The sequence below is a fragment of the Heterocephalus glaber genome, unplaced genomic scaffold (assembly GCF_053883595.1).
Source record: "Heterocephalus glaber isolate CG9 unplaced genomic scaffold, H.glaber_assembly_v1.0 deba00001737, whole genome shotgun sequence".
Classification (NCBI taxonomy): Eukaryota; Metazoa; Chordata; class Mammalia; order Rodentia; family Bathyergidae; genus Heterocephalus; species Heterocephalus glaber.
Genome location: NW_028258445.1, coordinates 3,772,229 through 3,788,916, shown reverse-complemented (window position 1 = coordinate 3,788,916; position 16,688 = coordinate 3,772,229). Strand labels below are relative to the sequence as shown.

The following is a 16,688-nucleotide window of genomic DNA, read 5'->3' as shown; positions in this document are numbered from 1 at the left end:
GGGCAAAGCAGCAAAGGCCAAGTGGACTCCAGAAAGCGCTCAGCTGTCAAAGGAGGAGAAACAGGATGGTGAGACAGGACTGATAGGGGTGAACTGTTTCTAACACTTTGAGTAGAAAAACTCAATAGATGAAGACCTGAACATGAGAAAGAGGCACTACCTGATGGTCGGACAGGGAGATGCAGACCCTGAGACTAACCTGCAGCTGTGAGCGAGTCTTCACAGGAAGGGAACCTCCTTCGGCCCCTTTTAGCAGTTAGCGCCTCCCTTCTTACCTCAAGCGGTTGTTTCCAACTTCACTATTTCCCAGCTCTTCTTCGCAGCACATACTGGGAGACTGGCTGGTACGCAGGCCCCAGGGGACTCTGTGCTACTGACCGTGTGAAAGATCTTTGTTAGAGGGCACTGGGAGCAAACAGAAGTATCACCAGGTGGGCCTCTCCACACTCTATCAGTCGGGAGCACCAGAGAAGCAGAAGCGATGAACCAGCGTGCGTGCATCTGTGTGTGTGCATCAGAAGCAGGATTCCCTCTTCCCGGGGGAGTCTGTCCTTCTCCCCTAAGTCCTTCAACTGGCTGGTTAGGCCCACCCACATTGGGGAGGGTAATCTACTTTACCCAGGGCCTTCCGATTGAAATACTGATCTCATCCAACACGCCTTCGTAGCACACCCAGACTGGGTTCCACCAAGTGTCTGAGCCCTGTGGCCTCATCAATGAGAGACCTCAGCACCCAGTCCCTGTGTCACCTGGTGTGGGGATGAAAGGGGGTGACACACTCCAGGCAGCGCCTGTGTGTGTCTATGGCCTTCATGCAGGAGACAACACCTGACATCTCCCTACGAACACCTGACGTCTCCCTACGGTCTTTCAGGCAACGAAACAGCAGGCATCGCAACAGGACAAGGCATGCTTAACAGTACCACTTCCTCTGACCAAGTACAGTGCTGTAACTCACCTCTTTCCATAGCAAATATTTTATAGTGGCCCCTTTATGATAAAATTCATTAACAGTATGACTTGCATACACAGTCTATCACAAATCAATAGTTCCCAGTTGCACCATTTAAAATGCCATGTAGCAATGCATATTCCAGTGCCTACATTTTAGGGCGCCGGATCAGGAGGTGCCGGGAAGTGGGCCATGCTCAAGCCCAGGAGCAGAGGCTCCGCGCGCAGATGGGCAGTTCCACATCAGTTGCTGCTGGGAACGGAGTTTTCCAAACAGTACATCAGCTCTTGGTAAAGACCAAGTAACCAATTCCTGCTACAATCCTTACAAAGTCAATCTTCCCTCAGTGTGTAGAGTTAACGGGTGCATTCTGAAACATGCCTACACTAAAATCATGTAACATTGTCCTCTTACGTACAGAACTCAGTTCTCGGCTTAGATAATTAATCAGGTTTTCACCCACACGAATGTCCAGCGGCATTCCAAGGTCACACAGGCACTGGCCCTGATGTCCACTTGCTGCGGGACATCTCGCCTGTCAGCCCTGGTCCACACCACTGGCCTCAACTGCACAACCAACCAAGATGCCCGCACGTTTCCAAAGCCTGCCGAGAGCCACTACTATGTGTAATAACCTCGTTTCTCCATGAGTTATTGTTAAGGGAGACTCCGTACTCAATTAAAGGTAACAAACAGATCATATGCTGCACCAGAAAATGTTCAAGATAAATTCCAAAGGTTTATTGCACCAAATGCCACAGAAAATGGATCAAAAGAATACATGAACAAGTTTTAAGAAAAGTTTCCCATACACTGACATTGGTATCCATTCAGTTGATCAAAAAATAGAAAGTCTCTATCAATTTCTCTTAATGAAGCTTTAATAGTAACAAATCCCAGAATTTTGTCTTTAGCCACCACTGAAAATTAAGCATACTGTAATCTTACTTCCCAAAGAGATGGCTCACCAAAGTCTGACATTTAAAAATTAACATTTAGAGTGGGCTGTTTGATTTAGGCAAAAATTATATTAAAATATCCTGTCTCAAGTACAATAAAAAAAAACAAACGGTTCGCATTAACTAAGAGAAGCTCAAGATGTGTCCAATTTAATGGCTAAAGTATGCATGAACAAAATACTCTCCACGCTATGTCGCTAGTGGAAAACCCAGATATTTAAAAGATTTTGGGTGTCACTCTATTATTTATGTACAACCAACTTTAGTTAGTGAAGAACCTAGAAAGCTACAGACTACCCTTTTATAAAATCTGAGGACCTAATTATAAGAGCCCAAACGACAGTTTAGTATCATTTAGCAAGTGGGGAATTTCCTCCCTCCAAAAAAGTTAATTCGGAAAAATATGGTTAAGTTTAAAAAGTTGCAATGTGTAAACAGCAGTTCCATGGGATGTGAAAAGATTATAGTTACTTTCATTAAAAAACAGCACATTTCAGAAAAATGGATTGAAGCCTGTACAAAAAGCTATTTAACACTGATAAAAATAAAATACTTTGGAATTATGCACAAGTCTGGAAGCTACATTTTAAATTTTCATTGTCGTGTTTAAAATGCGCACAATTACCTTTACATTCATATCACTTATCAGTTTGTTAAAAATAAAACTGCAATATGCTAGGAGAGGCCCATCACAGTGACTGAAGTCCTTCTGCTCTGTTGTGCCTCGCTAGCTTGCTCAGAAAAGCAAGACGCTGCGAAAGTTCCACTCAACAGGTAAGACTCACAAGTTGAAAAAAACCCTAGAGGTCGAATCTGTCAACTGAGGTAGATTTCTTATTTTTTTGATTTTTATTTTATCGCACGGTGGGCACGGGGGAGAGCAAGTCCCTTTCTGGCCCAGCGGCCAAGGTGGATGGAACCCAGGTGTGTGGAGGAGCAGCAGGCGCATCTCGACACAAGTCCATGAGGATTCTCTCTCACTTTTGGGAAGAGGTTGAATTTAAACAAAGAAAATGTGAACGGCAGGGTTCAGAGGAGGGCTACAGGGGCAGCAGCATTCCTGGTCTGTTTCACAGGTAACAGACCTGAGGATCAGGCTCTGACTGGAATCCCACCACCGAGGCAAACCCCACTGTGACCGAGAGCAGCTCCTGCCAGCTTCTCCCCAGGGCAGTCCGGAACAACACTCTAGGGGCCAGTTTTCTCCGGTTGAAGGTCTGGGCTAAATATTTTATACATGGAGTTGAGAATCAGCCGGTTAAAGTCAGTTTCCCCTGGATGGGGCTAATTTCACATGCTCCTGGGTACACACCTGAACAGAACAGAAGTGAGTCTGTATCCTGTCCTTTCCTCTGAACGAGGCAAAGTGCCCACAGGTGTAAACAAGGGAATGCGCTGGGCGGTGCAGACCGGACCAAGGGAAAGGCTGCCACCTGCTTATTCACACAGAAGGGAAAGCAGATGCCGGGGGCAGGACCCAGGGAGGGTGCGTTCTCTCCCTCAGGCACAACAGCAAAGATTCAAAAGAAAGGGAAACTTCGATTTTGTGAAAGACGTCAAAGAAAATTTAAAAATCTTACAGGCCTTGGGGCACCCACTGACCTCTTCTTAGCGGGCGGAGGGGGAACAGCTCTGCCTGGTCCTCAGCGCTGCCTGCCTCCCGGGCAGCTGGCCGACTCACGCATCAACAACGGACTTGTATTCGCGAAAGAACAGAGACAGACTTATGTCACTCATGGCTCCATCAGCCAGCCAGCTCCCCCCGAGAGCTCCCTCCTGTTCTCAAGGCCAGGGACACATGAAGTGCGGCAGCAGCTGGCTTTACCACTGCTCCTGCCTTTCCGCAGTCAGAGGTTAAAAGTCTTCCACTCTACTCTAGAGGTGAGCACACAGTCTGTTTCATGGTCAGCAAACCAAGTCTCTTTATGGTAACAGAAAATTAAGGTTTTTAGAAGTGAACTAGAACAATAATTCTTCACTTTGGTAAGCTTTATATGACGGTCAAGTGAAATTCTGTAAAGTCATTTTGAAAAGGACATAGGAATCAGAAGGTGCAGAGGTGATAATGTAAAAATCCAGATCAGATATGGATTGTCTGAAATATGCGAAGGAACTGCTGCAGACCTCGCTCCCACCCAGCCAGCCGTGCCTCAAACAGCCTGGTCCTTGGCAGCGCTCACAGGAAGGGGCGGCCGGCGGGAGCCCTCCCCTCCCTGCAGTCCTCTGCTGAGCGCCTCTCCCCAAGATACAGACCTCGCACCAGTGCTCCATCTCTGACTCCCTGTGGTTGCACCTGAGTCAAGTAAACTGAACAGAAAGGGGACAGCGCCCCAGCACCCTCTGTTCCCCACGGCAGCTGCTGCAGCCAGAGCTGGGGGCAGTGGCCAGTGGCATGGCTTTCCCGCCTGGCCTGAGGACCGCGGTCTCTAGAACAGCGCGCCCGCCCGGCTCGTGTGCAGCACCCGCCTGCTGGGCGCTGCTGCTAGAATGACACAGTGCCCCTCGCCCCTCGCCCCGCCTGGCAGCGCGGCAGCGAGCGCTCTGTAGTGCTGTGCCCCTCCGCCAGCAGGCTGGCTCTGCTGAGTCATGGGAACGAAAGGCAGAAAGGCCTCCTGAAGTCACAAATGCCACTGTGCCGTGCCAACATAAGTCTTCCAATAAGCATCCACCTGAAAGCAACAGTGCAAGACACACAGCGGAATGGTTTCTGCTTGCTCTTCTCACGCTGGACGTCCAGAGAGCTTATTCCTTTCTCTTGCAGCTGAGAATTTTTCTTCTTCCAAGGAAGAAGTGTCCTGAGCTTTAGCTTATAGTAGTATTTGAGCCACATGAGGAGAATGTGTGCTGGCGATAGCAGTCAACAGAGGCAGGTCATTAGATTCAATCCTGGACATCAGAAACAAAAGAACATGACTTTAAAATAGCATGATTTTATAGTCAAGTATTATTTCTAGGTAACAAGCTTGCTACATCATTATTTTAAACTCATGAAAAACTGGGAGACTGAGTCAGGAGGATCACAAGTTCAAGCCCAGCCCAGGGAACTTAGCAAATCTCTCAAAATACAAAGGAGCTTAGGATATGTAGTTCAGTGCAAAAGCCCTGGGTTCAATCCCAAGTACTGGGGCACCGGGGCGGGGGGGGGGGGGCAATCAGAAGACAGTAAAATATCTTAGACACCACCCAAGGAGGCCGCTGGGAGCAGGCTGGAAGTGAGCTGCACTTGTGTGGACGGTGAGCTGCCCTGCCTGTAGCAGCTGGTCCATCTTACGTGTGGAACTCTGCCGGGCCCTCATGTGACTGCTTCCCCGTGGTCTCCTCACCCTCCCAGCCAACATTCCTGAAACCACGCTGGCTCTGCACTGTCAGGGAGTGCTGGTGCCCACCTCTCCCCAAGACCTTGAGGACTTGTCCCAGCAGCTTACAGGACTGAGAGCCCCGGGGAGAAGCCCGTATTCTCCCCGCTTTCTAAGAGCTTCAGATGGACACAGTCTCGGCAGCCTCTCTTAGAAGCAGAGGTAGAGCTGGGGATGTACCTCAGCAAGGCAGCGCCTGCCTGGCAAGCATGAGGTCCTGAGATCAATTCCCAGCACCCCCCTCCAAAAAAAGAAGAGTGGTGTGTTGTCTGGCCAGATGTTGGGGAGAAAAAACTTAAACCACACTGTTTCAGGGCAACATATCCTATTCTTTCATTTGAATCCCAAAAATTAAAATTTAAAATTAAATAAAATGGAAGCTGGGATTACTTGGTGAGTTTTCTACTCTTCTTCCAGTGATGCTACAGACAGGTCTACTTCACAGGACAAGGCATTATCTACTCCCTCTGTGCTGCTGGCCTGTGGAAGGAGGGAGAAGGACAGGGCTCCTCCACCAGTAACGGACCCAAGACCTGGAGACCAGGGCCAAGGGCAGGCAAGCCCTTACAACTGCGCTCAGACTCAGACTGGGGCTGACCGACACCTGCAAAGTTCCACAAGTGGAAAGACCACCATACCCAGCAGTGAGAAGACCAGGGAGGCAGGACGATGGGGCTGGAAACAAAGACAAAAACTAAGAGGGAAAGATAACAAAGACCTCACTGCAAGTTAACTGCAAAGCAAATGCCTCAAAAAGGGAAAATATTCTGTAAATGAAGTACATAAGAAAAAAATGTATGCTAGGAAATGCTAAGAGCCAAACAAAACAGTCAGTCACACGCTGGGTGTGAAAGGAGCCATGTGTGATGAGAAGGCAAAGGGCTGAATAAAATCATGTTCTGATTAGCAGGCTTGGTAGAGAACTGAAAGTTGACAATATAAACACAGCATTTCTTTTCCAAGTTAGGGAACCCTTATCCTGGGTGAAGAAAGTGACAGTTCCCCAAAGACACAGTGTCTTGTCTTTTTTTTTGCTTCTCTATTAATAAATGAAGCAGAATAAAACAATGCAGAACCCCACAGACTTATGGCTCCACCCTCTGGAAGACGGGTCATCTGGGAGCGCAGGGGGGCGGTGCAGTTGTCCCCACCCGCAGGCAGCTTCCGGGGACAGAAGAGCAGGGCCCACCTGCAGGCCTGGGCACGGGGAGGTGCTGTGACGCCTCCTCCAGGAAGCAAGAGGTAAACACAAGCTGCCCAGGCCCAGCTGACAGCTTGCAACTTTGGCATCGCTCTGAGTGACTAGAGATGGACAGACAGAGTGGGATTAAATGTTCCCTTCCGAGGGTGACGGAATCAGGGAGGAGACTGACAGGAGGTGGCCCAGCCCGCAGTTCCGCCCTGCTCCCAGGCGTGAGACCTGGCTTCCCACACAAGGCACGTGTTTCTCAGAGCCCCAGGGTTGCTCAGGCCTAATGGGGGTGGCCAGGGCCGAAGGTCGGGGTGCGAGGCCAGGGCTGGCCCAGCCGGCAGAGGCAGCGGCAGCAATCACAGAACTCACCCCAGCACGACACCCAGCTCCTTCACGTGGACGCGCGTGTGTCCCCGGAGATACTCGGACAGCATCTTACTTTTAAGGTACAGCTCCTGCAGTCTGTCTTCTAGATGCATGATGCACTGCGAAGCCAAGGACAGCCACCATGAGGCCAGCCGGGGCTCAGGAACAGGAGTTCTCTTCCTGCATCTTCCCCTGCACAGCTATAATCTCACCCCTCCCAAACACACTGAAAAACTACAGGCGTTTCCAACTCATCGCTAATAGCTACAATAGGGCTCTGTAAAACAACTATTAAGATTTTCATATACTATCATTCTATTGTTTACAAAAAAGCATTTCTATATACTTGAAATCATTCTACAAATACAAAACTTCCCTGCTTTTAAAAAACTTTCTAATGATATTTTCCCTGTCAACACTTCTTTACTGATGTAATTCTTCTGGCTAAATGAGTCTTGAGACTGTGACTCTACTATTATTTACAGCTATTGTACTTTGTTACAAGTAATTTTAGAAAAACATCTTTGTTATTGTTCTTGCTATACCTCAGACTATGCACAGTACATGCATCGAATTACTACAACAGGGTCATTCTGAACCTTCAGTCTTGCTTTTGAGAGTGTACTTTAACGAGATCTTTAATAACAGTACAGCACAAGCCTCCTTTTCGGGACATCTTTACCCTGGGAACCTTGTGCAGCACCAGCTCTTACAGAACAGCAGCTATCTGTGGCTTTTACCAGTGGCAAAGCTTCTGTACTTGGTAGGCAGTGCCACCCAGGTGTCTTCATGAGACACCTGAGAGCTTTGGCAAGGGTGATACCACATGCACGATTCTCTTCTAGACCACCAGCCTCGTGATTTGCAAGGTAAAGAGTAACAGATGCATTTGAAAATGCAGATCTTGACCATCTGGGCTGATCAGTGACACAGAAAAAGTATCTATTAGAGATGTGATCTTTTCAGTTTCTCACTGGCTCAAAATCTTACACGCACTGTGTCAGGTGGTTAAAACACAACTGCCTAGTAACTGGGTAATAAGGCCAGGGGGATTTCACCAATTCTCTTGGAAACATTCTCCCAAGTAAGCAGACCTGCTGTGGTAGATCGCCTGTTAAACTTCAGTTCCTTATGGAATGAAATGCAAAGTTTTTAATAAGAGTGTTATGAAATATTAAAAAGAATATTCATATTGTATTGGGTCTTTTATATCTTAAAACAATGTTTAGTGTTTGCACAAAATGGAAATAAAGAGAACCCCAGTCTAAGAATGTGTACCAAATGGGAAATCAAAGCATGTAGAAAAAAGTTTTTTAAAAGGCTCTTGATTATTAAGCAGAACTCTGTTGGGGTTTTTCCCAGTCTTCTTTCTGGGATTTTATTCCTGAGATGGATTTGTTCAATTTTAACTTCTGAAATCTTAACAGCTCTCTTCTCCGTCTGTACCCACTCTCCTACTCATGCACGTTTCATTCAAGTGATGTTTAAAGGGGTTTTCAACTGCAGGAGAATTTTGATTTTGGTTTTCTCATGTTAAATAAATCATTCATATGATTAAGTAGTTAAACATACTTCTATTCAAACAAAGCAAAAAGGAACAGCTCTAGTTGTTTATGTCTTTGATAACAAGAGGTAAGGTGTCGAATGCAAAAGAGCTATGTATTATAGACTGAAATATAAAAGTGTAGTAAACACTTCTAGCAATAAAAACTATGAAGCCTATCCACCTCTTTCTCTTGCAGAAAAGGAGATTCCAGCCGCTCAGTCAGCAAAACTCAGCCTTCTTCTAGCAGAGAATCTGCCAGCCAATGTCGGACAGAAAATGAGGTCGTGACGGTCCACAAATGTCCCTCACCCAGCCTGGAGCAGACTTCCTACAGGAGTAACTCAGTGTAATGCCCGAATAAAGACTTAAGTGAAAAAGGTTGTCGGTTTCTAAAACCAGCAATGCTGTTTGATGAAATTAATTGTTATTATGTGACACACCAAGAATAGCTGTTTACTGAGGGCTTACAATGTTGCCCACTCTGCCACCAAATGCTTCAGCGTGAATTACCTAATTTTCAAGGGCACGGCGGACAGATTCTGTTCTTTCTCCTTATCTGCACAGCTGAGAGGTCTGTAAGTGGTACTCCTTGGAATATGACTTGAAAGCATGCACAACACCCACCAATGCATGCATCCTGGCTGTTAAAGTATCCCATGTTGACAGGCGCTTTGGCTGTTTAAAATTACCCATAATTTTCAGGGAGTTCCCACAATACCCTTATATTATCTTCATTCTACAAACCAGAAGGCTGAGGCTCTGCTCCAGGTGCAGACACTCGGGATTACCCACCGTCACCCAAGTGGTTACTGCAAAGCAGCCTGAAGCCAGCCAGCTGCAGCGCCTTCCTGCCCTCCGCACTGCCACTGCCCCACGACAGGCACTGTCCAGAGTGCCTCCTTCAAGCCACGCCACTCCTCCCCACGTCCAAGGAGTGTGCATCCCTTAGACCTGGCTGTAAGAGCCAGGAAGCTAACTACTCGTTGCCGATGAATATATTTCATTAGTATTCACTTCCTGCTTTGCTGTTAAGCAGCCCGTGTCCCTCTCGAGAGCAACTGGCCAGAGGTTCCGGTGCGGGTGCGGAGCTCTGCTCAGCAAGGGGCCCCAAGCGTGGGGCGAGAACAGGTCGGCGCCCCACTCGCTCGGGAGACCCTGGCCCTGCGCCCCGCTCCCTCTGAAACCGCTCTCCCTTTCTTCCTGAACAGATCGCCTGTTCCAGTCTCTCCACCCGCGCACGCGTCAGCCCCTCCCACCCACACTCACGGAAAGGAATTTGTTGTACGTATCAGTGACAGTGACGGGGGAGAGCTGCTAATTTTCTGGGGCTTTCTAGGCTCTACTTGGTGGCTGCATTTAAAATAACGTTATGGAAGTGATCTTAAAAAGCCCATTTGAAAAGAACAACTGACAGCATCTCACAGGTGGAGAGCCCCTCGGAACCGGAAGTGTCCCCACAGCTGCTTCCGCCTCGACCCTGACACTGCAGGCAGGATGGCGCAGACCAGGGAACTCTGGAAACTGGCCAGCTTCCCACGCTCTGGTGGTCTCCACGGAGGACCTGAGGCCGCTACACGCCCCCCATGCTCGTTTACTTTATTGTGTGCTTGTGCAAAAGATCCCAGCGTGCCCTACACTACCTACTTCAAGGAAGGCCACTGTGACTGCAATCTGCCTGCTTGCTGCTCTTAGGTCACGTGCTCCATTTTTAGAGTGCTGACCTTCAGTCATATTAAACACAGTACATCTGGGGCTGGGATTGAGCTCAGTGGTGCCGCCGCCTGCCCCGCAACCGCAAGGTCCTGAGTTCGATCTCCGGTACCAAAAAGAACCATACATCTGAATTCATGATTTTTATCAGAACGTTGTTGAAAATATTTGCTGTTTCTTTTATCGTTTGGGAACAAATACTTACAAAATCAGCAGGGAGGTGAAGCTTGTGAAGCTGCAGAATGGACTGAAGTAAACTGCACACCTGACTGGAGACCAGGACGTCCTGGCCCAGCTTCATGCTGTCCGTCACTTTCCGCTGACTCGTGGCCACCTGGACACTCCACTTGTCCGTGTCCGCAATAATACAGACGGCCTCCGCTATGGGCTCGTCAAGCACTGGGTGCTGAAAGAACACAGGAGGTCAGCACCCCACCCGCCTCCAGGAGGCTCTCGACGTGTCCAGTGTGCTCTGCAGTAGAAATTGCAAAGCTCACGGTGGCAGCTACAGAAATCGAGGCTTCACGGGGACTCGGTAGGGGCGTCACCACACCCTCATCCAAATACAGGTGCATTTCAGGACGGTTTTCTTCTTATAACCAGGAGGTACACTGTAGGTGTTGTTAAGTGTTCACAGATAAGCAAAAAGATATATGCCCTCCCTCCCATACTGCAGGATATCAAAATTCACTTCTTTTAGGGCCGGAGATTTAGCTCAGTGGTTCTGCCGCCTGCCTCGCCCAGTGCAAGGTCCCGAGTTCTATCCCCAGTACCAAAAAAAAAAAAAACTTATAGCTTTAATCAGTAAGCAAAATTTATTGACTACATGTGCCACATACATCAAATATCCCTAACAACCAAATAAAATCAGACTGAGGGCCACTCATAAACTTATTAAAATATAAAACTCCCAATTGGGCCAGGGATTTAGCTCAGTGGTTTCGCCGCCTGCTGCGCAAGCGCAAGGACCCGAGTTTGATCCCTGGTACCAAAAAAAAAATAAACTCCCAATAGTAAACTGTGCCATCAGGCGAATGGAGTGAACATTAAGCATTCAAGTAAGAGGGCCTGCGAGACACCTCATATCCAGACAGAACTGCGTCCTCAGACCCTCTGGCCCACCCAGCCGTGCCCTAGGTGCATACAAGTCAGTGCTACACAGGGCAGCTCTTCTAGGCCCCAAACCACGAGAGAAAGGGGGTGGACACTACGGAGAGACAGCAGCAGACAGACCCACGGACAGGCCTCACGGTGCTGCATATTTGCTCGCTTTTCTAAGCCTCATTTCCCAAAGGAAACTAGTATTGGCCTCCTTCTGGATTCGGTCCCTCCCACACCCTGTGCTGCCCACGGCTTGCTTCTGGATGCTCAGCATCACTTCCTCTCGTCAGGTCATCCTGATTTCCTTCTGGACAATGTGCTTTCTAAAGGTCTGCAGGGCTGGTGAGCAGGGTCCCCCTTCACCCACAGAGGAGGGTCCCAGAGCCCAGCCCCACCTGTCAGTTGCTCCTGCCCAGGACTTCCTGGTAGCCAGAGGCTGTACAAACCCCACCAGGGTTGTCAAGGGGGAAACTCTCAGGGTTTAGTTTTTACCACTGAAGGAACAGCAATCAGGCAGTCTAATGGTTCAACATTGTTTAAGTGTATGTTCAAATACTCTTAAACATGAAAATGAAAGAATTTCAAAAAACCTATTTTTAATTAAATGAGGCTCTATTTCCCAAGATGGTTATCACTATGCAGATTTGTTAACACAATAGTACAAGGTTTTCTCACATATGTCCCACACGTGCACAGAACAGAGAGCTACACACACAGGTCCTGGGCTCAATCTCCAACATCACACACACACACACAAACACACACACACACACACAGCACAGGGCTTCAGTGACTTCCTTTTCCAAGTTTCCACAACTTTTAGCTTATCCGGGGTATCACAAATTCACAGCAAGATAACAATGACTATCAACTGCTACCACTGCTATCAACATGCGTGGCCCTTATGAACAAAGAAAATGGAAATCTAGAAATTTTGAAAAAGTGGACCCTGGAGTTACAACTGGAGTGACACATGAACTTCTTGGGTTATGATCAGGATTTTAGTTTTAACTTACGACCAAAGTCTTGAGTTACAACCCAAATGCCACCTGCTTGTGCTTCCAGATACAGATTTAACCCTTACAGAGCTCTGGAAGGATCATGAGAATAGCCTTTCCTGTGTGGGGTTCACTGAGAAATCCTGGGCCAGTGTCTGTCTAAGGACACTGAGCTCTGCCTGTGTACAGGAGAGAGACTGTGAAGGCTGTGTAGAGGAGCCTGAACCTTCAGTTGACCAACTTGAGTTACAACCAGCCCTCAGGAATGAACTGAGTTCATAAGTCAAGGGTCCACTGAATTTGTGTTTTGAACTCAAGTCCCTTGACTGCTTGGCATTTGGCTGGTGGTGCCACTGAATACATTAATATTATGGGCCTTCCCTTCATTACTGGCCATCCGCCAGCACACATATGGGAAGCGGAGTGGGCTAAGCATCACCACAGCGAAAGCCAGCCTGTCTGCTTTCCCCTCCTGCTCTTCTTCCTTTGCCTTCTCCTGCCCCTTCTCTTCTACTGACACTAGGTGGTCGGGCCCTGGGTTCCACCCGCATTCAGTCTCCATTCTAACGCTCTCTGCTGCAGTGGCAGGCAGAGTCCCAAGCCAGTGGGCTCCTGGTCTGCAGACCACATGATGTGGGGCCACCAGCAGCACAAAGGGCTTTGTGTTAAGCAATGAGCAGAAGGGAGATGGGCGATGGGCCGACTAGGAAGGTGATGGGCAGAAGGTTCTGCAAGCATGGGTGACATCTGAAAGCTGAAGCTCTGGATATGGTAACAAGAAGGGCAGAGGAGCCAGTCCAATTACTGAAAAAGTAACTAGGTAAGCAAATGTGAAGAAAAAACCCTAACTGGAAAGCAAGCACGCATCATCTGTGTGTCAGCGGGGCACAGAGCAGAGTCTGGGGCGGAGACGGAGGAGAGACCGAGGGCCGCGGGTCACAGCTGAGCACCGAGTCCCGAGAGCCCGGCCACTGAAATCCCCCGGGTCCTCAGCAGCAGCGGGAGCAGAACCTGCAAAGGCTCGCACTGAACGAGGGAAGTGAGCGACGGCGGATGCAGATCCGGGGCACCGTGTGGGCCTCCCTCCCCGGGATGCAGAGGAACCGGCACACATCCTGAGAGGGCCCTTTAAGAATACGCCAAGAGTCACACAGGCTCAGACAGTGAAACGCTAACAATGCTGATCCCCGAGCCTTTCCACAGAGGAGGCCAACAGCCGCCATGGGACGACGTCATTTAGTACCCACTCGGTCTCTGAAGAACCAACACCATTTAAAGAGAAAAGGCCGCTCAGATTGTCGAGAAAATGAAGTGACAGTTGAGGAGCAAGAAAGGGACCACGTCAGGGCCTGGCATGCTGCCCACTGCCACTGCTGCCCAGGCTCAGCTCAAAGGTCCGGGAAGTGGGGCTGAAGTTCCGGGGACCTCTGGGGTCTTCCCAAAGGAAGCTGCCCCACCAGAGGCCAGGCTAGCTAGATTACAACCTGCCATGTAGGTCTAGGCTCGGACGGTGCAGAGCTGAGACCCCGACCCACGTTTGACCTGTCAGAAACACCGCCCACACCCCACAGCGAATCCAAAATGTCTCTAAGGAAAAGCCCCACCTATGAGGCATGGGTAGAACCAAAATACACAATAGAAAATGAATCATATGTACCCTTCTTTTTAATACTTTTTATCAGACATACTGCAGTGGTAGAAGGTATTAAATAATGAGACCTGTCAAATTTTTTTTTTTGGATGCAGAGGCTTGAACCCAGGACCTCATGCATGCTAAGCAAGTGCTTCACTGCTGAGCTGCATTCTCAACCCTTTTATTTAGTTTTTTATTCTGAGACTGAGCAGTTAAATAATTGAGAGTAAAGAAAATACTGACTGCCCTATATATTTGGTTTTTCCTTGGAGTATTCTGGATTAAAAAGAAAAACACAAGATTCTTTGCTTTATCTGATGTGGATTTGTTAGTCATTCTTTCAACCCCGGTGTTTTATTAAACTGTACTTGAGGAAGAGGGCGCCGCCTGACAGCGCCTCTCCGCAGTGGCTCAGTCGGCCGCAGCACCGTGGCCTTCCACAGGCGGCGCTCGGGCTTCGGGAGAGGCCCTCAGCGGCAGCGAGAACGTGGGCTCACGCAGGAGCCCCTCGCTCCCAGCACTGACAGGCGTGGCCTGAGGCCTGTCACCCCTCCACACACACAACGCCCGGCACGCCCCGGAGGCACCTGGGGCCTGGGTGGCCGAGGGCCGCACGGAAGACCGCAAATGTGAGGCGTCGCTGCAGCCGCACACCCGGGGAGAATGCACTCCGGTGTCGGCTCTCTCGGCAGTGAGATGGGGCGCTGGCGACACCCGGGCCCTGCTGGCCTTCGCTTCTCAGAGTCCGCGGGCTGCTCTCGGTGGGGCGGCAGGAGCGCGGCCACAGCCCATCCGCCCAGACCCTTCCCAGCCCAGCAGCGTCCACGTCCTGAGTCCTCCATCTGCACGCAGCCAGGCTGGAGCCCCGCCTCCCTCGCCGGCCCCCGTGGCGGCGCCCGCCCTGCTCCCCAGGCTGCCCGCGTCTGACCCCCAGGCTGCCCGCATCTGCCAGGGTCCGGACTCCCGGAGCTGAAGACAGGTGCTGCGTCCGCGTCCGCTGGCTTTCCCGCACCTTTGACATCGACTTGCTAAGTACGGATTTATTTATATTTACCCATGTGGGAGCCAGTGTGCCTTTTCAATCTGAAAATTTTCTATCACTCTTTCCCCGTTCTTGCCTTCTGAATGTGCTACAAAATTTTCTCATTCCGACTTCCCCATTTCTCACTTGCTTTTCTGTATTTTTTATTCTTTTCTCAGAGATGCATTCAAAAAAGTGTTTTATATCTAACTTCCATCTCACAGATTCTGATTTTCTTTACTATTTAACCTGCTTGGTCCTTTAGTTTCTGACATTTTGATTTCAATGGCTATTTTTCAGTATCAGAAATTCTTTTTAGTCGTTTCTTACTACGGGGGATCCAACTCGGGATCTTGCGTTTGCGAGGCAGGTGGCGGAACCACTGAGCTACGTCCCCAGCTCCTTTCTCAGTTCTTATATAAACCTAAATCATCATTGGTTGCACTATCCTCCCATCTTTCCTTTTAATGTCCCAACCCCTGGGCTTGCAGGATGAACACTGTAACAACCATGCAGCAGCGACCGGCTGCTCCCGGCTTCCGAGCTCGCCCTTGTGGGTCCCTCACTCCCCATCTGTGGGCTAATCGCATCGGAGCTCTTTGGTCTTCCTTCCACACTATGCGTTTACGGCTGTCTACAGAAATGTGCTTCCTTCTGCCAGTCTTCCCTCAAGGTTTCTCTGCTCCTGGCTTTTATGTTTATTTCTCAGGCGCGGATTCTCAAGTCACTTGGGTAGAACAAATCTAGGCCTCAAACCTACAAACAGTTTTGGGATTTGATTTCTCCAGGGTGACTTTACTTTTCTCCACCCACATTTCCAACGATTTGATTTCTCCTGGGTGACTACTTTCCTCTACCCACGATTCCAACCTGTTTCTTTGCTGCTTCCCTGCTTCTATCTGGAGCTTCTTTTATTTTTTTAATTTCTTCGGTACCTTTTAGATACACATAATGATCATGTTCATCACCGGGAATTGGTCTCTGTACACAATATATTTTGATTCTTTTTTCCCATTCCCCTCCCCCTCCTTATTTACAAAAGCTTTGCTTCCATTTTCCCCTCCTGTTCTCTGGAGCCTTCTGTCCGTTTTCACAGAATCACTCTATGAAGCTCCAGGCTCGCCAAAGGGCTGCTTCCTAGTGCCCAGCCCTGGGTGCATGGGGATCACATCTGAGCTGGGGTGCGGCTCAGAAGCACAGCACCAATCCCTGAGGCCTGTGTCCAAATGAGGCTCCAGAGGGCTCGGGCCAGCCACACCAGGCCACCCCGCCAGGCACGTGAGGGTTCCCTGTGTTTTAGTGGGCAGCGCTGGAGGGGAGGCACGTCATCCACATCTCGCTAATACAGAGGGCCGCTGGCCGCCTTCACCTCAGACCTCAACTGTGTACACACAGAACCCAGCACACCAAAGGTACTAAGTGTTTCTCCATAAATAAATTTCCACGGATTCGCCTCCTTGACTCACTATGGGTAAAATGAGCCAGCCAGGCCACCTACAGTGCCCCCAGCAGGAGCTCTAGCGCATCAAACGGACCTGGAGCACGGGAAATTATAGGCTGTATCCCCTGTCTGTCAGCATTGGTTCTCCGAACTGTTCTCTTGCCCACAGGTTCAGTGTGAGTCACTACAGTCTAGAATGGTAAAGAGGAGAGGGAACTCACGGCCCGGACAGGAGACTGCCGGTCGGTGCAGGGCCCTGGGAAGCACAGGACACATGAGGCCAGGGGCTGGGGGAGGTAGGGCCTGGCGTCCTAGGCGCCTGTTGGGCTCCCTGGCCTGACCCCAAGTGCAGCCTGTGCACCTTGAAGGCCTGTGTGCTCGCTCTGCAGCGGCCGAAGTGCCGGGCCACGTTC

The 16,688-nt window shown here is 49.5% G+C and overlaps 1 protein-coding gene across 12 annotated transcripts in view; it reads right to left on the bottom strand.

Annotated features, from left to right (window-relative positions):
• Positions 1-16,688, bottom strand: part of Fnip2 (folliculin interacting protein 2) — a 136,223-nt gene that overhangs the window by 29,175 nt on the left and 90,360 nt on the right. For 9 of the 12 annotated variants that reach the window (XM_087200304.1, XM_087200305.1, XM_087200306.1 and 6 more), the window contains 3 exons: positions 10,287-10,487; positions 6,829-6,944; positions 1,667-4,797 (listed from right to left, as the gene is read on the bottom strand). The exons of 1 other annotated variant lie outside the window; for it this stretch is intronic. In XM_087200304.1, the coding sequence (XP_087056430.1) occupies positions 4,719-4,797; positions 6,829-6,944; positions 10,287-10,487 (396 nt within the window). In that variant the 3' untranslated portion in view covers positions 1,667-4,718. Of the gene's footprint in view, positions 1-1,666; positions 4,798-6,828; positions 6,945-10,286; positions 10,488-16,688 lie in introns of those variants that run through there. 2 more of the 12 variants (XM_004868567.4, XM_087200307.1) reach the window with 2 other exon arrangements.